This window comes from Lutjanus erythropterus, chromosome 21, assembly GCF_056507025.1.
Source record: "Lutjanus erythropterus isolate fLutEry1 chromosome 21, fLutEry1.hap2, whole genome shotgun sequence".
Lineage (NCBI taxonomy): Eukaryota > Metazoa > Chordata > Actinopteri > Lutjaniformes > Lutjanidae > Lutjanus > Lutjanus erythropterus.
Window position 1 is genome coordinate 25,025,860 of NC_139337.1, and position 26,008 is coordinate 25,051,867.

A 26,008-nucleotide genomic window follows, 5' to 3' on the forward strand; every position below is an offset into this window, starting at 1 on the left:
TTAAACTTGCCAAGCCTGTAAAGTTGTTAAAATTAGTCAAAGTGCTGTTTAATGATTTAATGCATTATGTAAAACACTCTGTGTATGAAAAGGGCTTTAAAAAAAGATAAACTTATCTTGCCTCGCCTTGTTAATTAATAATCTGAAAGGGGCTTTTCTGCATAATGGATTTTTTGGTAACACTTGTTAAACCCTCCCATTTAACATTTATAAGCAGGACAAAAAAACACATAAATGATTTATAAAACACCATAATGTAGTTCTGAGAAAATATAAATATACATTTTAAATCCTGTGAAGTACAATGACAATAAAGCTGAACCTTGAGCCTTCGGTTCTTTAGCTACATATTCTCTGAAGTGCTTATTAATGCATTTGTCAATAATTATAACTCATCTAGCACCCATGACAGGTATATAAACAGTTGATGAAGGCTTTATAACACTGTGTATTTTGGGTGTTTCAACCCGTACTGTGTGTTAAAAAGCATTTATCAACTGTTTATATACCAGTGAAGAGTGTCACAGCTGGACATACATTGATAAACACATAAAAATGCCCATATATCTGTTTACAACTGCATTATAATGTGTTATAAACCATTTATTAATTGATTGAACAGCTTATAAATGCTAAATAGAGGGCTTACAGGTATGTTCACTTTATGTTAATGCAGTTTGTTTTGAAATACAAATTTGAGCGCAGGGCGTTTACATGTAATTGAGCTTAATAAATGGTGGTACATCTAAATACCTCTTCCACTGGTCTGCATACATTTTTACCTGAGGTAATGTGATCCATAATAGAAAAGCAGTGTTTCCGTACCTCACAAATGCATGATTAGTCACTTTGTCGGTGTACCCTCACATTAACTGCGCCACTTGTGTCATTGGGAGGGTTTCATACTTATTTATCTGCCAAAACATGCATTACTTTGATCTATCTGCTTGTACCTTGGCAGAGCACCGACTCTACAAAGACACATTTGAGTAATATGTACCTTTTCTGGGGAATGATTACGATGCAAATTACCTTGTCAAGTCGTACAGCGTCCTCTAAACTAAAACTGTACATTTGTACATGCTCATACTTGAGCCTGGCTGGAATAAAAGGCAGACTGCCTTCCCACACTGTCTGTGCTTTAGTCTTTTCATTAGTTTCACATTTTATATAGGGCATTGGGAATATATACAACTCGGTAAAACACTGCTGTGTCCCAGATTCTGCAGGTCATTATGGTAAGATGTTATTGATATGTGTATCACTGTACAGGTGCAGTAAACCTGGTGCCAGATCTGCAAAAATAGGGTATGTGAGAATGTGTGAATCAGTTCATCTTAAAGGGGCGAATCAATTTTGTTCCTCTTATCTGTGGTGCTATTTATCCATTATGTATTTATCTGTATTGTTTTGGTGTGAGTTTTGGAGATATTGGTCTAAAGATGTCTGCCTGTAAGCTCATGGTGCTCAAAGTGCCAAAAAAAAAATTCTAGTAGAAAGAAAGTAGCTCCACCTGCCAATCATATTAAAGCACAGAAGCATGCAACTACTCATGGATGAAAGGCTCGTGCATGGGACAGCTATTTGCACCCCAGTGTCAGTAGCCAACAATGCTGTTTGCACCCTTAAGGTAGATTTTTGTTGTTTTTGACCAGGTGTCAGTAACCAACAAAACTAGAGCAGAATAGCCAATGTGGCTATTTACAACCAAGTTTATATAGCCTAACACATCAGACACAAGCCAATAATAGCCAATAATGCTATTTGCCCCCGCAGTGCAAATAGCCTTTCTGCCTATTTACCCTGCATGACAGAGACAAGCCATGATCTTTCCCTAAACTCAACCAAGTAGTTTTTGTCACCTAAACCCGACCAAGCTGCGACTAACAAGTAAAGATAATAATAAAAAGAATAAAAAAAGACAAAGTCAACAAAGCGTTATCACTAACTTCCATGGAGCGGTGTGATGAGCCAAATAGCTGCTGTATGCCTGTTCTCACCAAGGTGCGAACAGGCACTCTGAAACATTAATGGCGTCCTCGTCAGCTGATCTGTAACATTAACTCCACTGAGCGAGTTAGCACAGTGAAATGTGGGTGTAGTTCAGTAGAAGGTAAATGGTTCCTACATGGAGCTACTCACAACAGGGTATGTGGATTTTCTTGAATTATCGAGTCACGATTTCTGAAGATAGACATTGTTGAGTCTTTCAAATGTGTTTTTTTTTATGCGCCACAAGCCAAGTGTCTATGACAGCTTCAGTGCCCTGATGTGATTTTGGACAACAAAGTTTATTATTAAACTGTGAAATAGTGCTTGATAACCACATTTGAGGGATCATTGCAATATCACGTGACTTCCCAACATTGTTATTAGCATCTGCCCCAAAAATCCTGTATCCATCAGGCTGTTGTTCCATTATATTCAAGCGAAGACAAACATACAATCTGGATGGATAAGTAGCACTACAGGTAAGAGAAAAAAATCCTATCCTGAACTGTCCCTTTAAGATTCAGGAAATAGATACAGTCACAACTGTGTTTTCTTGTGCACACATCGTTAAGCCGTGCTAATGCTGATCCATTAACAGTCACAGATCGCTTACCTTGCCAACATAGAGCGGCTCATTTCCTGTGTACTCCTCCAATACGAAGAACTGGTTCCATACCCAGCTGCGCTTGTGCCTGTGCAGGACCTCCCAGGGGTCTGGATCAGAGTGCGGGGACTTCTCCAGATCCCCAGAGCTGGGATCCAACCCCCAGCAGCCCTTCTCCCGCAAGGGAAACAGGAGCGCCAGGAGAGCCAGGGCTCTGCATATGCCTGAGCAACACCACCCCATCATCTGGGCCTCCTCCAAAAAGCACTGAGGCCAGAAGAGGAGCGGAAACTAAAAAAAGACAGTAAGGCTGAAATGTCAAAACCCTCAGGGTTTTATCCACACAGTCGTGACCCTGTGTTTCACCAGAAAGCAAAAGCAGTCAGACCCTGCGCACGGGTTGAAAAAGAGTCAAGCTCTGCATTTTGCTGTGTTGCTCTTCTTTTTTCCCTGATTGGAGACTAAAAGTGGGGTAATTCCCTCCACTTTGGAGCCAGGGAGTTGACATTAAAGCTGGCTAACAGGGTCAGTGGTGACCGGGCAGGCTTCAACACACAGGCTGTATAATTGGCACCTATCAGAACAGAGAGAGAAAGGGAGAGAGGGGGAGGAAAAAAGGAGAGAGACAAAGACACAGAGGAGAGAAGAGAGAAAGTACCGTCAGCAAAATTGCCTCTGTGACCGCAGTCACTTTAGACAGCAAGTAATGTGCCTGCTGATGCAATGATAATGACATTTTTCACCAATCATAAAGAAATTGGTCAAAAATGAGTAGACAGTAAATATGGTACAGACAATCAACATGACGCCCTTCGCATACACACACTCACCTACACACACGGCGAAGGAAAGCTGGGGGGAGGTCAAAGTGTTAATCAGGGTAAGATGGAGGGGAAAATGACCTGGAGTTTTCAATGCACATAAGCAAAGAGATTTCACAGTGAGCGGAACAACAGTGGCTGCACGGAATAACAATCAAAAACGCCAGTCAGGCTGCCTCCCAATTATCTGGGCTTTACCTCACCAAGGTCATTATTTTGTCACATTTTCTTTGTATAAGATCATGGCGTAATGGTGGCGGGGTCCACCACTCAACACTAACAAGCCACATGATCTGTGTGGCGAGCTCTCATCGCCCAGATTAAAAATAAATCTGAGCTGTCAGCAGCATGATGGCCCGAGCGCTCCTGACCTCTACTCCTCTACGAGCAGCAGCGGTCTGTTTGCCGGGCCGAGCACATGCGAGGGGGATCTGTCTCCCTGCCGTCGTCATGCCGTGACAGATCCCCCAAGATGCCAGAACATGAGGACTTGTCAGAGCAGAAAAAAGCATCGGCTCCTGACAGATAATGTTCTTCGTGTCACAACACATCCTGGCAGTCCTGAGTAGTTGAGCAATTACGTAAACTTCATTATATCGCTGGTGTTATCTGTCTAATTTGACGCGTAACAATGACTTCGACAAATTCCCTCAATAAATATTGTGAAGGAGCAACAGTGGTGAGAGTGGAGGCAAATTTATGCAGCATCTTGGGATGATACTGACTCAGAAATGCCATTTAAGCTTCAGGAGGTCTTCTGAAAAGCAGACGTTTAGAAAACTGAGAGCTTGACCGCACGTATATTTATTTCCACGCTGACCTCTCTTTCTCTCTTCTCTACGCCGAGTATTGGCAGGGCCCTGGATGAGGAAGGTAATTGCTTTGGCATAAAGTGACCTCTTTCTTCCCACACAGATTCTCCAGTTCTCATTTTACATCCTCTCCACCCCCCCCCCCCCAGCAAAATAAAAAACAGCACACCACCACACATCCTGTGGAAGTGATTTGTTGTACCTCGCCACGGCAAAGTCATTACCCAGCGCTAATAATTAACACGGAAATAAATCATAAGCGTGTGATTGTCACCTCTGCAGACACCTCGATGTTTGCACCGTGAACATCTGAGAATCTATTTTAAAAACGTCTCACTCTTAAAATTCTTTCTTCTCCTCTCTCTTGCTGGTCAAGGTGCATAAAGCACACAAATCCCTATGAGGCAAAACTTTATCCAAGGAGCCACAACGCTTCTGGAAACATTCATGATCTGCTCATGCTTTTAACATGTACTAGAGGACAATAACCCCCGACACGCTGAGGCTGCAACACATGAACGTGCGCAGACAAACACGCGCAAAGTCACTGCCTCTGCATGACAATTTGGTGGTAGAGGTGGAAAGTGGAGCAGATCTGGCTGCAGGGCAGCACGAGTTGTGAAGGCAGGTTGCAGCGGTGGTATTGTGGGAGAGAGAAAATCGGCGCAGGGTCAGCTTGAGCCAAGCAGCCAAGTTAATGCCTCTCATTTCACTAAACCCTCAACATTAGAAGAGATGAGAGTCAGATACAGACTGGAGATAGCACTAATGTAGTTGTGGGTGCAGCAGTAAAGCAGATATCGGCTTGTTATTAAATGAGTTTTTGCTCATTTATAGTTTAGTTATTTTTCCAAATTATTAAGTAAATCATCCTGCAGAGAAATCAATTTTCTATACAGTTTAAAGAATTAAAGCATAAAATCTAGTTTGAAATTAACTTCTTGCAAATTAAGACATGCATTTGAGCCAGACCAATATCCAACCAGTCCAACCAATACTGGACTTGTATTGGACTTGACTACATGAACTGGACTTGACTACATGACTGTGGAAAGGTATGCAGAAGGCTGCTTTCTCAAATAAATAACTCTATTTAGGTTCAATATTCTTTAAAGGCATAATATGCAACATGACCCACTAGAAGTGTGTGATGGTTGCTGTATTTACAGAGACCCTGCCCTCTGTCTGTATTTTGCCATGCTCAGGACATTATACCAACTCAAAACGTTGGTCTTTCTGGGAATGAGGCAATAAACTATCTTCCTGGCACGTTAACGAACTAATCCCACTGATTCTACCTTTAAGCAATTCATGCTGCAGAGAAATCTATTTTTTTCAATACATTTTAAAGAATTAAAGCATCAAATCTAGCTTGAAATTAACTTCTCGCAAATATGGACATGCAAATTAGAGCCTGACCGATATTGGATTTTTGAGGCTGATACACATAAAGATTTTTGAGAGGAAAACTGATTACTGATGTATGGTGCCTGATATAGTTCATTTTTTAACTGGAATGAAAACATACCTTTGCTATGTGGACTGTGCACTGATTTTTCACTGATATGACAATGCAAAGGTACTCAGTTGGCTGCTTTCTCAAACAAATCAGTTTCACTGATTAAATTTCACTGGAAAAATTCACTTATGATTTATGCATGTTTGTTTCAAATACAGTGAATTTCTGAACTGGAATAGAAAAAGACATTTTCTATGTGGATTGTGCAACGATTCTGCACAGACATGACAGACAAATAACTTTATTAAAGAACATTTATGTTAAATATTCTTTAACATGTTGAATGATAAAAATAAAAACTGAATAAAGAGTTAAATAAACATCAGTACATTTAATACTGCCAGCACTGTAAAAAATAAACTATTTGTTTTAACTTTTAAAAATTAATGTCTGGGCTGCCTTTTAAGACAAATTGAGGTAAATCTCTTATGATTCATGACAAACTTTTCTAGTCAAATAAACTCACTAAGTTTCATCTTAAAGTAAGATAATATAAGATGTGTATTAGAGACAGTTTACATCACATATTTTTTCTTTAAACTTTTAACTCTCAAACAATGCATGCTGGGAGTCTGTTAATATGCAACATAATGTTTCTTTAGAAACTTAATTTAATGAGTTGACTGAACTCTGTGCAGTACATTCATTTAACTCATCATTTCAAGTTAAAAGTAAACATTAGCAGTTTAATTAACTTGAATAAATAAAACTTGTTATGTTAAGTTAATGAGGTTGTGAAACAAGAAATTCTTGTCCTCAAAAATGTTCCCCATTGTACTAAATCTAAATCACCCCGAGCATCATTTTCTGCATTATATGTTCTATGAAAACACTTTCATGTGGTGCATATTGGAAAACATGTATACTGATACAATATGTCTAAGCTGGAAGAAGCACATAATATCAGTTCCATATCAGCCAATAATATCTGCTGACCAATGTATCGGTCGGGCTCTAACGCAAGAATTTCCCTCAGGATTAATAAACCTCCGCCTTATCTCTGATCTTAAATACAAAGAGATGGAAGTGACAAGAGAGTGTTTTGTCATGACGACTTCCATTTCTTCTTCCTGTTGGTGTCAGGTGATTGACAGTGAGTGAAGCGTAACGCAGCGCTGATATGAAAACACTCAACTCAGGCACAATGAAGTGACAACGAAACAGAGAGAAACTTTGGCAAAAACCAAATAAAGGCGTCATGTTTACAGTGATGGATTATCTTGCTCGGTGGAAGTTGTTTTTCATACTGTACAGGAGTGAAAACCAGGCCTGATGTTGGCAAGTACAATGACTGACACAGAATGTAAAGGAGAAGGGCAAACTGAGAAAAATGGAGACATTGTGCTTTAAACTTCCTATTATTCTTCATTTGAAGGCAGTTTTACCCTTCTGCCTTAAAGCACTGGCAATGTTTTGGTGCCAAACGCTCTCAATGCTTCAGTTGGTTTTCCACCCTGGAGAGAAAATCAAACTGGTGCCTTTTTTTCTGTCTTATCATTTAAAAATATTCAAATATCAGCACAAAATATCCTCTTCTGGCAGATTCAGTCTAGCAAAACCGGCCTGCCTCTCAAAAGCCTGGTCAAAGTCCATATTTGACTCCCTGTAAAGAGACTCATTGTTGGGGCAGTGTCAAAGTGACGGCGCTAAATTAAGTGAAAATGCGAGATAAAGGCGTGAATGTAAAGCCTCCCAGTCGTCCCCCGGCTCTGTTTCTCTTACACACTGTGTTCTAATCCCATTTGCCAGTCTCACAACAGGATTACCAGGGCTACAGCGCTCTGTAACCAATCACACGCTTCCTCTGATCCATATTCTCTTCAATCATTGTGTACGTTCAGAGCGTCTGCAACTCGTGGGTCAGAATACAAAACTAAAACTGCTAAAAACTTAAGTTAATTATGGTTTGAGACGCTTCATAAAGGCTTTTTACGGTGTCGTTTAAGTTTATGGTATATTTTCCTTCCAATTTTGAAGCATTTTTAAGGAAAATCAGGATGTAGATCAGGGTTTTATAGAGAATTTGAGCAGTTTTCATACAAATCATAACAACATGGCACCTCATTGATTTTTCCTCGACCTTCCCCTCTTTGTTTGTCTTTTTCTCGGGGAAATCGGAGCACGAGGTCAGCTAAAGAGCCACAACAACCCCATAGCTGGCGAGTCTTCAAGGACACTCACAGTACATACAGACCAGAGTCTTACTCAAGCTTGAACCCAAGTCCCCCGGTCGAAAGGTGGACTCTCCACTTACTGATTTCTGAAACCTCGCTCATTTGAATTCATCTGGCACCCTGAAACTGACTGACACTGTGTGCATTTTACACACTGCACGGAAAATACACAATGCAACATCTGCAAAGAGTTCAGTAGAGTTGAATACAGATGTTGCACATACGCAAAGGCAGGGTTTTTCTCTCGAGAGTTGCAGAATGAAGAGGATAAGTAATAAAAAAAAAAAGCCTGAGGTCAGTGTCATACCTCTGCCTTTGTTCTAACTCATATTCCCCACGATAAAAGAAAAAACTGTGTGTAATGAGGCTTTTCACTCAAGTATTTTTTGAAAAAAACTGAGCCTTTAACTTCCACACATTCAGACACATAAATATCTCTTCCTGTCCTTGCAGCGACATGATATAATTCACAAATGCTGCTGATGGCTTGTGCAAAAATACTAGATCATGCACTGCATTTCCCATTCACTCTGGTGACTACTATAGGGCTTACAGGCAACAAAAACACAGCTTATCATTTGTGCACAGTCAGATATCTCATATACTGTAATATGATGCCTTTTTGCTTGAAAATAAACTTGCACTGCAAGAAATATCCATCTTTATGAGTCATTTTATTGTATATTGATTCATGTGTAATCTTTTGTTGGAAGATTCTGCCAATTTCTGGCACTTATTCCCTTTGCAGTTATTAGTTTCATGAATTTGAGGAACATTAACTTGAAAATTGGCGGATGTTTGCTTTGGAAAATGCTAATTCCTAATTCGATTGATTATAAGTTCTTTTTTTTACGTTGCTTGCAGTTTTTCTCACTCAATCACAGACAAAAAAAAAAGGTTTTGCAGCCTGTAATCTATGACATGGAGTCTTTGCAGTGTAAATCAGCAGGTACCCCTGTGCTCGGCCTCGACCTGACTGCTTTGACCCTCCTGTTAAGTATCAATCATTGCGCATTAGCTGTCAACACCTGCACAATGCAGAAAAAGTTCGCAGGGCGCACCTGTTCCCGGATCGATAGGAGACGTTTGTCCAATAAAAAAAACACCCCGCGTCATTAACACAGATCGATTGGACATCTTAACTTCGGGCTTTAGAGAAATAAAGCGAAAGAGGACAGATGACGGTGCCAAATAAACACATGAGAGGAGTCGGGCAGCACGCAAACACCGACAGTAAAAATCTCTGTGAGCGACCGCCGCAGGAAACCTGTGTCCACGGAATACTAATTACAGAATAAAGCGACGGGACAAAAATGCACAGAATACACAAGTAGAGCATGAATTAGCTGAGATGCATTCAGGGAATTGGATGAAAAAACAACACATGATTGAAATCCAGCGGAATTACTCACCAGAAGAAGGTGGAATAACTTCACCACCGCACAGATGGTGCTGGTCTGCTGCTGGTAAAAGTTGTGGTTTTTTCCTCTCCAAGCACCACGCAAGAAAAACAGCTTATCTCGAAATAAAGAGTTTGAAAGTTTTCATGCTGAAATTAGTCCTGATGGCGGAGCAGAGCTGCTGGAGATCGGCGCGTAAAATGCTCTCACCCTTGGCAGGGATGTGACAAGTCTGATCCCCCCCTCCTCTCCTTCTCTTCCTCTCCCTTCTCTTTCTCCCTCCCTCCCTCCTCTCTGTCTGTGTATCCTGCGCAGTGCTGCCTCCGCTCCGTGCAGGGAACCCCAGCTGCAGGGTTTGGGGTATGTATCTCTCTCCTCTTACATAGGCAACAGGGGGACGCGCAGCGGCAGCAGCGGCGGCGGCGAAGAGAAGAGTCAAGAGGAAACGCTCTCCTCTGAGCCAAATCCTCGCTGACTGGAGTGGAGAGAGCCTATCGAAATAGTTTGACCAGAATAAGTTGGCGATGAGGGAGCCAGAAACACACGCAGCGTTTTTGGCAGCGAGAGAAGAAGAACCGATTTTTTTCCAACCTGCCAAGTTTTTTGGCAGCATGCAGATGGCATGTGTACTGTTAAATGATCGCCTTGCCGCTGAAAAGAAAATCAATGCAAAATTCTTGACACCTTCAACCAATGAGAGGGATTTAACAGCCCGCACTTCACCTTGAGAATTAATTAAATCCTGCAAGTCACACGTTTGAATAAAAAAAAGAAATAAAAGTTGAATTCCTGACTCATTCAAAGGTCCAGTGGAGATCTTTCCTTCGTTTTGGTTTTTTTTTCTCTTGCACAAGTCACACTTCCCAAATCGACTTCTTAAATACACAGTTTTCGAAAGGATGGTTCGGATTTTTTGATGTAGGGTTGTATAAGGTACAATCAATAAGGGTACAGAGCCTGACACTGACCGCCCACTTTTTCAACGGCTCCGGTTCCGGAAGTAAATTTACATATCAGAAAAAAAAAAAACTTATGTAAAGAGTCTTAAGCCTGGAAACAAGCCAACAACCATGAGATGAAATCGTGACCATAAAACATAAGATTTGGAGCGATAAATAGATTGGAAAGTTGAACAAAATGATAAAGAGATTGTGTACATTAAGACTGGGTTGCACCAAAACAAGACTAATTTTAATCTTAGATTAGGTCTAATCAGAGTTCAGCAAGATTAGTATTAACAGGAGTAAATCCAGATAAAAAATTAAGCAGTGTTGCGCAGTTTAAAACTTAGCATAGTAGGCTAAATCTAAAATTAAATAGTTTGATCAATATGGAAATGCTTGCTCACCCAAATGGAAATGAATAAATTAAAAAACTGTCAGGACTTACTAAGAGGGGGAGGAAACTGTTAGCTTTCGTCGGCTCTTTAAAAAAATATTGCATTGTTTGCTAGCTAGCTATAAAGATATAATCTTCCATTGTTTGATAGCTAAGTAAAAAGTTTAAGTGTTACATTGTGTTAAATGTTACAATGTTACAAAAAGAAAAGAAAAAAGCTATATTTTCAGCGATATTTGCCGTGTTAAACAGCAGTTTCACTTTAGAAAAGGCTGTCTGTCAGCAAAGTAAAAGGGTGAAAATATTCCAAATACAGTATACACTTAAAATGATATTATTATTTTTAGGTTTATCTTATTTAAGAGGCTTAAATGCCTTTTGTTGCCGACCCCTTCCACAGCAGTTCATTTCTTAACTTCTGTGCTGGTCCTCCTCCCTGCTTCTTCTATCTGTCATCTACTGACTAGCGAAAAGTACCTCATACAACACCACATCAAATAATCCAAACTATCCCTTTAAGTCTACTTCTGCATGGTTATCTGGCCTCACATTTCTATTTGTTTTTCATCCAATTAGCTGCAAACTGTGCTCCTGTGGTGACAGTAGAATGCAGCATGAATCTAGTTCCTCTAAACTACAGCACCTCCACACTCGCAGACCTTTGAAACCAACCAGCATTAGTTACACTGCTAATTAGTGACAGTAAACTTACAGAATATGCACAGAATATCACGCTCCTCAAGCCGTGTCAGAGCAAACAGTTTGGACTCTTTCTCTTTCTGAGCAGGTGCTTTACACTTGCATGCATTTTTTTCATAGTAAATACACCTGTTCTCACATAAGAAAACACCGCATTTATCTTTAAAAACACAGCCCTGATCATTAGTCACCAGTGGATTCTCTTCTGTGTATTTTCCTCCATGCTATTTGCATTTTTGAGGCAGAATATATTACACTGTGCAGCTCCTTTTGTCTTCTCTGCTCTGTCATTTAGGAGGGGAGCACTGACCCAAACTAATAGAAAGAGCAGCCTCTGTCTGTCATACCTGGAAGAGCAGTTTAGCAAAGCTGAAATTAGAGACACGGGACAATGGACAGACAAAAATAAGCTTGAGTACACTGTAGTGGGATGAGAGGGAGAATAATGTTTGAGGCGAAGGGAGAGCAGCTAAAGAAAGGGGAAGTTAAAGGGGGATAATGCCGAGGAGATAAAAGGAAGGCGAGCATAAGCTGGACTAAATAAGAAGTCAACTTAAAGGGAGACAGAGTACAGAGGGAGAGTGGGTGTGTGATAATAAAGGGAGAGGTGAAAGGGAGGAGAAGAGGGAGGTGTATCAGGGCGAGGGAGGAGGAGGAGGAGGAGGAGGAGGGGGGAGGCTGCAGTTCAGTGGTGAGAGTTATTTAATTGGAGAGTGACATTGGGAGCCCGGCTCATCAGCTCTTCCCCATCAATCACGCGCGGTCAGGAAGATGCCTGAGGTGATGTGGCCCGCGCCCCGCTCCCTCCGGATCCCACGGCCGGCCCCGGCATTTAACAGCCGTGCCTCCATTACATCTCCTCCACCCTTATACCAACCCCCACATCGGGATGCTCTGACCTCCGCTCACCTGGCCTTACTGTTATCTGCTCCCCTGTGACACGCCGCTTGATGGGTCTTTTTGTTCATAGACTAACAAGGAACACACTGAAGGGATACTGGAGCAGCTTGTGGAGCGTTCATAAAATATGACCTCCAAGGACAATCAGATTTTATTTAATATATACTACATCTCAGTAGCTGCATTTAGTATTTACATGAGTAGTTCTTGCTCTAATAGTCAGATTATCGACACCACCTGTCATAATCTGCAATGATGCTATTTAACACTATTGACTGTACAAACATTGATATTTTTAGCCTTTTCACACAGTTGAATTATTGACGTTGGTTTACATTAAACATGTTTATGCATGAAAACAGACACTACGTTTTAAACTGCAGTATATAACAATGGCATGGATGTTAAGCAATGTATCCGCTAGAGGGCGCTGTTCAGAGAAGAGCCAAAAATTGCCCTGAAGAAGAGTCAAAAGTTTTTACAATACTTTTGGATTTTTAAAACTTCTTCGTCGTGTCCTGCGGTCGTGTCTCGCTTGAACGCCTCGCTATGCTGCCACTCCGCCCCCCATGACAATCGATGGTACTGCCTCTTTTGGTCCTACATCTGTACGCTTTCAGTAAACGTGCCGAGTTATGGACAAAATGGACATAAAGTACAGACAGAAGGCTCCATCTCTATCTGTATGCATGTTTAATGTGGAGCATAAATTAGCCTTTAGAATGGCTGAAGCTGGACATTTTTCTCCTCTATTTTTAGCCAACTATTTCACCTGTTTATCCACAACACCGAGCTATTTCAACTACTCATACAATAAATTAAGCTAACTATTTGGTTATTTATTTCAATATTTGGCAAACTATTTAATTAATCCATTACTTTTAGCTGGGGTGAGATTTGCTACGGGGGAAGGGGAGATTTCCTCTCTCTGCTTTTGATATCTCCCCCTGTGGTCATACTTTCTTTTTTTTTTTATTATCCCTAGTGGGGATGTATGTTATCCCTGCTTCTGGTCAGACTGAATAAATTAAATGCATTTCCTTTACCCGCCCGTATCTATTTTAAAAACACATTATAGATTCTCCTCTCCTCTCCAAGTCCAGATCCATAATGTCAAGCTAACTATTATAAACAATAATAACTAGCAGCTCACAGTTTCATCTATTTATCAGTTTCTTTTAGCTCTCGTAATTGTTTATCCATATTCATTGTTTAGTCAGGCTTAACTGTACTGTTTATTTACTTATTTACTTAAAAGGATCAGCATGCGAGAAGACAAGGATTTACTCGCAGAATATAGTGGAAATATAATATAATATTGTCTGTTTTCATTGGTGTATAATCACCTGAAAATTATAAGTGTTCTGTTTTCCTTACCTTAGAATTAGCCATCATCTGCTGAGGCCGCCACATTGTAGCGTCATGTTTCTACAGTAGCCCAGGATGGACAAACAGAACGCTTGCTTTAGATATGACCTTTGAGAGTTTTGTGGCCACTGTAGGTTCCCCTACATGCTTGGAGGGGTAGGATGAGGCAAGGTGTTTGCAATCTGCAAGCTCACCATTAGATGCTACTAAATCCTACACACTGTTTATCCATAGTTTTAGCTATCTTAAGGGACCAGCGTGCAAGATACAGGGATTAGGTGCAGAACAGTCGACAGAAATGGAATATAATATTCACAAATATGTTTTCCTTAGTGTATAATCATCTGAAAACAATTACTGTGTCTTTGTTAGCTTCTCCTTTTCCACAGATGCCACCACGATTGGAAGAGGAGGGTGAAGCGGGGTGTTTGCAATCTGAAAGCTCACTGCTCTGTGCCCATCGAACTGCTCATCCATTTTAACTTTGCTAACTGTACTGTGTATCTATTACTGTTAGTTCTTTTAACTGTTTCATCCTTCCCTGTATTTATCTTTTTTTAGTGTAGCACAGTGTTAACCTATTAGCTGCCTACTTTTTTAGCTATTTATTTTAAACATTTAGGCAACTTGTAGCAAACAATTTCAACTGTTATTTAATTACATTTCATTACATTTACTTTACATTTCTCTCTGGTCACTTTCATTACTTCCAGCTAACAGTATCAGCTGTTTATCCATTACTTTTAGCAATCTATTTCAACAATGTCTTTGTTATGTTTAGCTTAGAATTTCAATTATTTATCAATTATGTTCAGTTAACTGTTTACACCGCTCTATTTGCTTTCTAGTTTTCACACATTCTCAATTGCAATAAAATCAAACTGCATTTTCTCTTTTTTTTTTTTAATTGGCTGTGTCACTCTACAGTCTTTCCACACGTGCCCTCTGGAAACTGCAGACAGATATGGATACGTATGGATCAATACTCATAACAGCAAAATAAGTTGATGAGTCATATTAATTGCTGGTCAATCTATGTGCTGCTAAAAGACATTTGACATTATAATTTCAGTAACTGCCTTTCACTGTCATTGGAAACAGATGATTGTAACATTGACTAGGCAATTTCAGCTCTAAACAAGGTATTGATTTCCCCAGTGGACATTTAAAGAAAACATGCTGCTGTGCTCACCGTTAAAGAGCTGTCATAACACATGTTATCTTTTCAGAGCAGCACTGCACGGACAAAGCTCGAAACACAGTCAAGCACAGAAAACAAGAGTTGAAGAATAATGATGAAAGGCCACACATGATCCCGTTCTTCTTATTATGCGGACAAGAAAATCCACATTGAAATACGGTAATGTCCTTACAATTGCAGTTTAATTAAATCTGATTCAAGTTTTTTGAGTTTATGAAAATAGAATTCACTACACTGCGTTGGCCGTCGCGTTCTTTAGTGCTGGTGGAGCAATGATTCAAAGCGGGTGACCTTTCTCACACTGTGATCTTGACAGTGGGATCCTGATTTATCATCAAACTGAATTCCATTTAGAGGTTGTTCTAATTCATCTCTGACTCCTTCTCGGCTCCATAATTGCACCAAGACATTTGCACACAAGTTTAAATGCCCCGTTAATTGTTTTTTATTTTATTTTAATTCTTTTTGCTGATTGACTTTTCTTTTTTTGTCGAGCAGCAGACACATCAGGGGGACTGTTTCTCTGAGCGAGGCTCAGCCAGTATGGGTTTTTTGCATAGCGGACAGTATGCGAACATGGATTTCAGTACATGGTGTTCATAAGGCTGCAGAGAGCCGGGGATCAGAGGCAGCAGAGGGGCCTTGATGTTCAAGGGACAAGGCCGGGGAGTTGACGTCCCCCTGACTCCGGCACCATGACCAAAATACAAAAGTCAGACTTATTTGCATATGCTGCATCAAAACATTCCTGCTCCTCCTCTTTGAGAAGCAGGGATTTGGACTAATCATCCAGCAAGTATTGAGCGATTACATTTTCATCAGATGCAATGTAAGAGGGTTGAAAGATCAAGTGAACTAATGGATGACCTAATCATGGGGGATTGGCTGTATCGATTCAGATGGTCATATCCTCATTGTCTGTCAGGCCACTGGAGCTGGAGGCGGATACAATCCCTCACTGGCTGAAACCACCATATTCAAGAAACCCTCATTCAGATTACACTAATTTAGCCCATACCTCTCCTGGTCCCCTGAGGGTTAAATAGATTACGGGGGAGGAATGGCAATCTTGCTGAGTTGCAGCTTAGAACTTGTCCTGCAGAGGGTTAGATTTCGAATAATTTAATGTAACAGGTTTTTATAAGCTCCTCTCCCTTTTTAGGTATTTTATTTCTTTCTCATATTTCCGTCAGAAGAGATTCTGCAGCGCACACTACCTCTGCTTGCACCCTCCATATATAAATTGTCTTAATCCTCATTGATATACAGTGTGTTGAGAATGTTGTCATGCTTGCAGATGCAATTTTGCACACAAGCAAAATTATGACTTGGTGGTTGGTGACACTAGCTGCCAACACTGCAGAGACAGTCATTCTTCAAGGACAATCTTCTGCATCTGTGTGAATAATCAATGTTACTGAAAGTTTATCATGAACTCGTGGCATCTTTCATATAGCGTGAGGCTGTATCACTTCTGCAATGCACATCGAGGAGCAGAGTGACATTCATTCTTCCTCAAGAAGATAGAGAGCCCTTAAAGGACAAAAAAAAAATCTAGGTAAATACTCGAGATAGATAACAGGCAAGTACAGAGGTCATCCTCAGCAATTTCCCTCCAGACGCGTCACAGCAGGTTCTGAAAGAGAAACGTCTCACTGCAGACAGACATGTTCATTCACCTCAGTTTGTGTCGACTGAGACAGCATCCTGATCCGCATCCTAATGACGCACCAACTTGCTAGCATTCAGTGGTCTGTGTGTCACAGAGCGGCAGAGCCGTGGCAGCTCGGGCTGTGCTCTCAATTCACACTCAGATCTGCACCTACAAAATCTCTGCAAAAGGGAAATAAGTCTGTCAGAGGAGATCCTCCTTGTCAACACAACCACTATAATACATAGTAATACACACTGCGTGGAGGTATGGCTTCTGAAACCTCAGGTTAAATACTTCAAAATGCATTTGATTCATGGTTGTCATTCTTTTTCCACTGACCAAAAATAACAAGAAAAGTTTAAACCTCCCTGTACTGTATATGTAATACAGTATTCAAAATTATAAATGATTACATGTCTGTTGCAGGGGTTTAGTTTAGATTTCCCCAACCCCACCTGGTTGCTAATGTACGAAATTAAACTCGTTCACAGCTGTTACCTTTTCATTTGCGGGAATTTAGCCATTTCAATGCCAGCGCTCGCCCCCCCTCCATGTGCAAATATTCACCAAAACATGTTCCCGCATCATTCTTTTGCAGAGGCACGGTTGCTGCATCAATCGACCTAAAAATATTGTGATTGGTTTAAAAAAATTAAAGCCAGGGTGTTTTTTTTTTAACACTATAGCAGGATGATAATGTATGTAGCCGGTGCTGACACAGCACTGTGGAGATAGATCTGACTATGCAAGACTTAACAGCAAACATTATAACAACAACAAATATTTCCCTCAGGAGTTGGTAGAGATTTTCCATTGAGGGTGACAGTAAATGTGTATTCAAACCCATTGATCAGGCGGTGAAAAAAGAGGGAAACTTCTTGAATCCTTCAGAATATTCCACTTTATTCTATCCTGTATCCTATATTCACATGTTAAATAGGTTTCAAAGACCTCTTCTGTTTCAGTATTCCAGATTATCCTGGTTTCGTTAGCTAGCCTGGACTAGCTACTAGCTGGACTACTTGATTGGTGATCAGACTAGATTTCAACAAACAAAATTTACTCACAAAGCTTCTACTAGCTAACAGAACTTTGCCTGTGAAAATGTAAACATAGGGTTGTTTCATGTTATTTCATTTCTCCTGCTTTTCTGTGGTAGGTAACTGAGTCAGTTAAGAAAAAAAAAAGAAAAAAGGTAGTATGCTGGCTTTATAAAGATGTTTTATGGCTTTTAGTCCATAAGATGCACTTTTAGTAGTCCATCTTCAGAAAACTGTAGTTTCACCAACGAGTATAGACTCACAACAGTAAGTATTGCTGTATAATTGTGTATCCTAGTGTGAGTGTTGTGGCATTCTCTCAGTACTGCCATTGTCTTTTTCTGAATCCTTATGAACTCGTCTTCACATCTTCCCTCGAGGTCATGTTGTTTTCCATCGAGTTCAAGGAAAAGCACAAAAAAAAGACAAACAACGTAATTCTTTTGACTTTTCAAACACAGCCCAGGTTCTGATGTAGGCTTGAGATGGCTGCTCTAGTAAAAACCCAAGGTGACCACGGCTGCCGCCATCTGCAGAGGAGCTACATCTAAAGACTCCTACAGACTGTACAGGCTGTGTTTCTGACCTGTCAACCAGTCAGAGCCGGTGTTTGCGTCTTGTGTGTGATAGCGCTGAACCTTAGGTGTATTAATAGATCCGTGCACTGAGCTCAACATTAGATTTACCATTCAAGATAAGATAAGCAAGAGGAACCATAAAAACAGTACTAAAAGTTATTGTATGCAATAAAATATAAACAGCAAACAGACATCTTTCACCCTTCCTCTCACAGGGCGACATAGGACCACTGTTTTGGAGGGACAATCAAATATGTCACTATGTTTCTTTCACATCAGCCATCGTCTGGGACAGCCCAAAAATCACACTGTACCCGAAACTTGTAAATTCTATCCTTCATGGCCGGGAGTGTTGACACAAAAATTATTTGTGTGGGATCCCGTTTCAAAATTCCTCCTTTATATTAAGGCACGCAATCATTTTAAGGAAACCGTGGCTGCATATCAGATCACATATGTATTGGTTTCTAGTTTACACATTTCTAGCTTATTTTTTGTATCTCCTGAGCCAAGGTTTTCAATTAGGATTTTCCCTGAAAGGTGGCAAATGTTCCAAGCTTCTGACAGCAAGCCTTGACTGCACATCACCCAGATGCTTTTCTTTCCATTCTGAAAGAGGGAAAATAATGTCACCTTGTGTTATATACAATGAGAAAGAAAGAAAGAGCCAAACAGAGAGCACAAACAAGACAGAAATGAGGACAGGATGAGACAGAGACATAGATGAGAAGCAGGAAAGGGACAGTGGAATAAAAAAAAAAAAAAGAGGCAAAGGCATTGGCTTTGTCATGACAGTCTCCTCTCCCATGGTGGGGAAGATGTGTGTTCACATGCTCCAGTAGTCAGGCTGAAAAACCCAGGCCTGTTGCATTCACTCCAGCAGAGCAATAGCACTCATGGTTGCCTGGTTGGCAAAGAGCTTGTTATCCCCCCATCCCTTCATCTGCTTGCTCCTCTTCTTTCCACATCCCTTTTTCCCACACCGCAAGCATCTGCATTCTGTTTGCTTCAACAAGTCCAATGTTTCCTGGCCACCATGTAACAAGGAAACAAGCAGCGCCTTTTCATTCTTTTCTTCTAGACACAGGTGAACACAAACAGCACAGCCAACAGCCCAGGTGGTGTTTGCGTCAGGCGAAGCGTCCTGATCCTGAAAATCAAATGCGGTCCTGTCAAGCTGAATCTTGAGCTCCCGCCGCGCCCGGGCCGTCCTGCTGGTGACAGAAGTGACTCCCCGGTCTCACAGAGAAAAGGAAATGAACAGTGATAATCTAATGGACTCGATCAACCAACAAGTGTCAAATGGGAATACACAGGCACGCATGAGGAGCCGGGTTGACTGAATACACTGGGTAATGAACGCCGGTGGAAAAACTCAGGTCTTCTTCCTCTTATCGGGCATATTTCAAATGCTTCTCATTAACTCCAGGAGTTTCTATTCTGCCCATTAAATTTTCTTTCCGTCTTTATGTGAATGGGATTGTATGAGCCAAGAACACTTGCTGAGTCAGTGGGTGGAGGGTGAGCGGAACGAAATACATTACCAATCTTGTTTTTTTTTTTTTTTCTCCTCATGAAGACAGAAAGTGAATATAAAGTAAGGCTTTGTTTTAAGCACACAGTAAAAATAGACTTCAAAATGCAAAAACAGGGACAAATATTTGCTGTCAACTGTGTAATACCTCAATTTGTTCAAATGATGCTGCTTCTTAGTGCTGCTTCATAATGGAATAAACTTCCAGAGGGAAACAGCATGATTATGAGACTACCTGTACCGCTTGAGAATCAAGGATTAAACTGCCAAAGCTGTCATTTGCAAATTGTGATTTCATGGAGGGTGGTGTCTTTTTTTTTTTTTTTTTTTTTTGTGCAGTCAAGTCATTGTTATTTATATACTGCCAAATCATAATCAGAATTCATCTCGGGGCACTTTTAATATAGAGCAGGTCTAGACTGTACTCCTCTTAATATTATTGACAGAGACCCAACAATTCCCATGTGGCGACAGTGGGGAGGAAAAATTCCCTTTTAACAAGCAGAAACCTCAAGCAGAACCAGGATCGGGGTGGGGTGCCATCTGCCACGACCAATTTCAGCCTGTCCAAAACCGAAACAGAAAAGAAAAAGTGCAAGGAATGGATTAATCAGTGTGTTTGTCTTCTTTAAAAATAAGCTACAAATGTTAGCACATTTGGCTTACTAGCTTACTCCCTACAGTTACTTCCAGCGCCAAGGAAGCGTTTTGGTTGCTATATTTTAAAAAAAAGACCCTACAAAGCAATTTCCACAATGCAGAAGACATGGACATGGTTAACATTGGATGTTTCTGAGGTAACATTACATTCATCCAACACCTTGGCAAGTCCTCATCATAGAAACACTTTTCTCTTTTAACTTTTTCAAGTTAAACATACTGTTTGAAAATACAAACACCAAAGCAGAAATTTCACCTCTGTCTTGTTTATTCAAGTATGTAAGCTAAGCAGCCAGACTGTGCTTTTGAATAACAGTCTGATCTTACATTTTTCCTTGTTATACCAATAAAAGGACTAATTCTGGACTCTAGTACAAGAATAATAAGAGCAATGCTGTGTCTGTATTTACTTCCACATTAATCAGGAGTTGGTGAGAAGCCTGACATTTCAGCTAGCCTGCTTTAGTCTTAGTCTTTTACCATATTAAAGTGTAATTTCATATCTAGGACTGAGCCTAACTCCACCCACTGCATTATTTTAAAAAATGGTAAAATGTGCACCATGATATGAATAAGTCCCAACTGTAGATTGTTTGTTTCAGAGATTTTAAATAAAAAAATAAAAAGATAAATCTTTTTTTTTATCATTATTTGGTATGAGAACACACATTAAAGTGTTTCATAACAGTACAGTCATTCAATTAAATTAATTTGGGCTACAGCTAAAAATAAACACATTTAAGAGTGCAAGTACCTCTTTAATGCAGCAACCAAGCACATTCAAATGTTTTTACAGACGTCTTGCTTTAAAATGAGTCAGCTGGTGAAGTCAGCCAGAGACGGGTTGTTTTGCAACCAAATCATGACGCTAACATTAGCTAGCTAGCAGCTGGTAAAAGTTGCCATTTCATCTGTCAAAATCAGTCATCACCAACTGATAATCAGAAACTTGCTTTTGTCTACCTATGGATACAAACAAGGACCCACTTCTTCAAAATTTAGAAGTTTGAGAGGTAAGTCTACCACTGTTATCAATGTAAACTGTGCCACACAAGGATGGAAAGCGGGGACAGGGGTTTGTAAGCAAGATTCCTTTAGTCCCACACCTCTTCATAACATGAAGCGAGCAAAGAAACTCTGGATGGAGCACTAAGAATTGTTATATTACGAGCTCTTGGATTTCCTTCCGAGCTTCGTCCCTTTTGAGGATATCCTAATAAAACTTATGCTGAGGATCATACAAGATGTGCCGCTTCTCAGTCTTGTAAATTAACCTCTCATCAACCATCTTGATTGCTCACGCCCAAGAAGGTCAGCATCAATTTCGACCAATGAAAATAGGTTGGAGGTGGTGCAAATGCATGCAAATGCAAAAGTAAAACCAGAGCAAATGGTTTTCCAGAGAAGCGACATGTCGCTTACCCTGTTTGCTGATGGACAGAAGAGGACAGGACATCTTCATTGGGAAAAACCGAAACAATCCGATCTTCACTCATTTGCATCACTTGGAGTTGGTAAGTGGGATATATTTGAACACTTGAGGGCTGTGAAATATCAAGAGCTATATTTGTCTTGTTTGAAAATGACAACAAATGCATGCATCTAAATTTATGAGATTCCGCGCACAAAGAGACAGAGAAAGAAGAAATAAATAAAAGGAGGAGGATGACAAATGGTGATTAAATCCATTGTCTGAAAAATGGGTGCAATCAGTATATGAAATAAAGCAATGAGCTCTGTTGATTATCAATGTGACCAAAAAGGAGAGAAAGTCTTGTAATTCCCTTCCTAAAATAACTGCTCTGGGTCCCCTTGCACTTAATTTTTCTGTTTCTAACTTTGTAACACTTTGATTTCTCATGTGAGGACAAACCCTAGATTGAGAAATGAGAAAAGTTCTCCACTGGTGCAGCGTCAGGGCTCAGTCCGGAGTGGCACGAGTTGATTGACCCAATGGTGGGGTTTCTTTTCAAGAAAAGGCCCCGACGGGCTCTCCGTGGTTCAGGAGTGTGCCGGGGCCACGCCGGCTTCAGCTGACAGGGCCCCCCTCAGGTCCCGGCAGCTGCCAGATGGAGAGAATACTCTGAGTAGACACACGGTGACAGGAGCTGATGTGGTCGTCCGCGTCCGTCACAGCTTTCATTTCCTACGCCATGCCATTGATTCCCTGGCCGGGTGACATTAGTGACACTCTCTTTTAATCTGCTGCAAAGAGCTTGACCTGTGGAGCACGTCTCCCGGGGATGAGAACAAACTCTGGGCTACTGAAGCCCAAATGGAAACTATCACTTCTTCCTGGCTGTGTCATGAAAACCTCGCCACAGCGACACTTCTGGATCTGAAGGTTGTTTTGCTTTCATAAAGAGAGAGTCCCACGGGGGAGATATAAAAGCTGGACTACCCGGAAAAGAGCAAAAAACGAGCAAATTGCAGAAGGGAGTGTTGGCTGAGAAGAAGGGAGGGTTATCAGTGATGACTTATTAACAGAAAAAAAATGTCTGAAACCATTACTCTGCAGGGAGGCCTTGGCATATCATTTTCCCGTGGATATTTGAAATCTGAGAGTGACTTCAATTTGAGCTGCGAGACACTCCGCTCTGAGGAACGGTCGGCTTCTTCCGTGTGTTGTCAAAGCCGTTTGACATATTGTTTCAGGAGCGGGGAACGGGAGGGTGTGCCGGTGTAGACACAAGCCTGCATTTGGCGAGCGAAATTAAAGGTCATTTTGAGAAAGTGAAAATTAATGTGAGCTATCAATTTCAGCCTTTAAAAAATGTGACACATTTCAGCCTGACACATTTTAATTAGGCCATCAATAGTATGGCAACACTGGCTAATGGTGCAGAAGACACAACCAGGATAAGTTGCTTTCACTTTAACTGTTGTGGACACATTTAAAATGGGATTCAAAGTGCTTGTGATAACACAAACAGAATTTTAAGACTTGTTCCTGAAAAATAACTTCATTTATGCAGTTAATTACCACATTTACACCTGGTTTTAAAATGTAACGTGATAAAGATAAGGGAAAATGTGGGCATTGTGGTCAGCTCTTAGGTAGGAGTAAACAGAATCTATACAATGTGCTGGTATCCATACACAACATAATTTGCAGTAAGAAATGACAGTGTTGCAAAGGCATGTTGGCCTAAGAGAATAAATTAATGGAGTCTATTACATTTGCCAAATTTCCAAGAGGGGACAAATCATTAAGAATTTGTAGCAGAGGGTGTTTTAAAAAGTCATAAAACTCCATGATGTTTTTTTTTTTTTTTTTCAGTGAGTCTAGGGCTGATTTGCTGCCACCTTGAATTAGAAAAAAAAAAAACCTTCTATATTAGCTAATCATTTGTTCGTGATTTCTTCATGAATATTTGTGGTTCTGGATTAATTTCACAAAATGAATAATGACTCATTAACTACTAATTACTTAAACATAAGTTACTCTTTTGTGTCCCTTCAAGTAAAGTGATTCATAATACTGTGTAGTTACTAAACAGTCCATCAGGACTTTATCACTATCTTATGATTACTTACCATTTTTGTGTCCCTTCAAGTGAAGTTGGGTAAAATGCTGAGTAATTACTAAGCAGTCCCTCAGTACTTCTTCATCATTTTATGACAACCTACTAATCTTGTATCCTTTCAAGTAAAGCGATACATAACACTGAGTAGTTACTAAGTTTTCCCTCGATACTTCATCATTATCTTATGATAACTTTTCTTTTTTGGGTCTCTTCAAGTGATGTTGTGCATAATACTGAGTAGTTACTAAGCAGTCCCTCAGTATTTCATCATTATTTTATGATTACCTACTCATTTTGTGTCCCTTCAAGTAAAGTGATAAGTAATGCTGAGTAGTTACTAAGTTGTCCCTCGACACTTCATCATTATATTGTGATCACTTCCTCTTTTTGTGTCCCCTCAAGCAGAATTGTGCATAATACTGAGTCGTGACTGAATAATGCAGAGTTGTGACTGAGTCACTGCTTTATCAATGATACTAATAAAATACCCAATACCTAATAATTCATTAATATGGGGTCTCTTAGCCTGTTCTCTAGTAACTCATCTTTATCTACTATGTAGTTCTCCATTAGGGGTTATTAGGGAAGTACTTATTAACGATTCATCAATTATCAAGTCTTTCCTGAGTCATTTCTCAGTAATTTCTTCATTATTATTATACAATTTGATTAGGATTTACTTAACACTGTAACAAATGGTTCACTAGCAGTTAGTTTATCATATGTTCCTCATTTGTTTCCTGTCAGTTATACTCTTTCTACCTTATTGTGTTACCTTTTTATTATTAATTTATTATTATTATTATACATGTGACTTTTCGAGATGTCAAATGGTGGTGTATTAATAAATGTTCATTGGTGCATTATCTATTGTGCAGACTCTATTTTTTACTTTTTCCACATGTATTCAGTCCAGCATCTAGTATTTATTGCATCTGGATGAGCGTGCTTTTGTAAGCTCGCCGCCACTTCAAATTACTCACTCGCAGGTTTTTGCTCTGGAGGACAGAGATCCGATCTCAATGAGGATAACAAGAGTGCATTAACAATACCAGGTATAAATTCAAAGGTAAGATTGGATCATTTATTATCCAGATAACATATCCAGGTATAGAGCCCATTTTAATACCAGATCTGAATTAGGTGAATTTGAGCTGATTCTGTTGGTGCTATTGGTAGGCTAAAATGTCATACTGAAATACCTATAGCAGAGGAATATCAATATCAATACTGACTTGCCATGTAATCTCCAGTCTTTGAATTTCATTTTTATAAGTCATTGTGTGAGAAAATTGGGCCGTCTGCATAGATCTAGGCTACTGTACGTGATTTAATTAAGTTTTTTTTTTTTCCCCAGGAAACCAAAACAATCTTCCACTTGCAGATTTTGGTCTTCCAAAAGGAGGGACCTTCTTCATTAGCGACACACTCTTTAAACTGTTCCTGCTTTTGTCCCCCCCCCCCCTCTTCTCTTCTGCCCAGAGAATAAATAAGATAAGGGAGAGCAATGAACGCATCCATCATTCAAAGTGGAAAAGGGTAATTTAGCTTGGCCCTCCTGACAGCTTTACAACTTTGCACGCTATTCTATTTTAATTGGCAATCATGAATTAACTGAATGAAAGCCCTGTTCACTGCCGATGTCTTTCTCATTGCAGCTTTTAATTGGGTTGACTTGATGAGTTCCTGAGATAAAACCAGACAATATATTCTCATGATTGGCAACTCGTTTGTTGCCATATAATTAGGCTGCAGACAAATCAAGCACATGACTGTTTCCTCCTCAGCCAGGCCCCATCCTTTCATCAGATGGAGACATTCAGTACAGTGAAGTTTTATGAATGGATTTAGTGATGGATGTTTGGGGCAGAATTCGGACAGGTGTGTTTCTTGGGACTTTAAAGCGATAGTTCCAGTTTTTTGAAGTGGGTGTGTATGAAGTAGGGGAGACTAGGAACGGTTGCAATGTTTTCTTTTGTATGTAGCCTTCTATTTATTTTTGTAAGGTTAATTTACTTAATTGATCATAAAAGATTTTCACAATGAAGAAAACAACTCTAACATGATCCCACACAACTTAAGATATTGTCAAACTTTGTTTTTTGTAATTATTTTAACATGAGAGCCCCCTAGTGGCAGAACTTACATGTTGTGCATTTAATTGTACACTATATTGAGAATATTTTC

At 40.1% G+C, this 26,008-nt stretch overlaps 1 protein-coding gene across 1 annotated transcript in view; it reads right to left on the reverse strand.

The window, feature by feature from the left end:
- Positions 1-9,551, reverse strand: part of LOC146307724 (cadherin-7-like) — a 172,032-nt gene extending 162,481 nt beyond the window's left edge. Inside the window, exons 1-2 of the mRNA XM_084746904.1 lie at positions 9,335-9,551; positions 2,606-3,170 (exon numbers count right to left, since the gene is read on the reverse strand). Coding sequence (XP_084603030.1) covers positions 2,606-2,842 — 237 coding nt within the window. The 5' untranslated portion in view covers positions 2,843-3,170; positions 9,335-9,551. The remainder of the gene's footprint in view (positions 1-2,605; positions 3,171-9,334) is intronic.
- Positions 9,552-26,008: the final 16,457 nt, after the last annotated feature.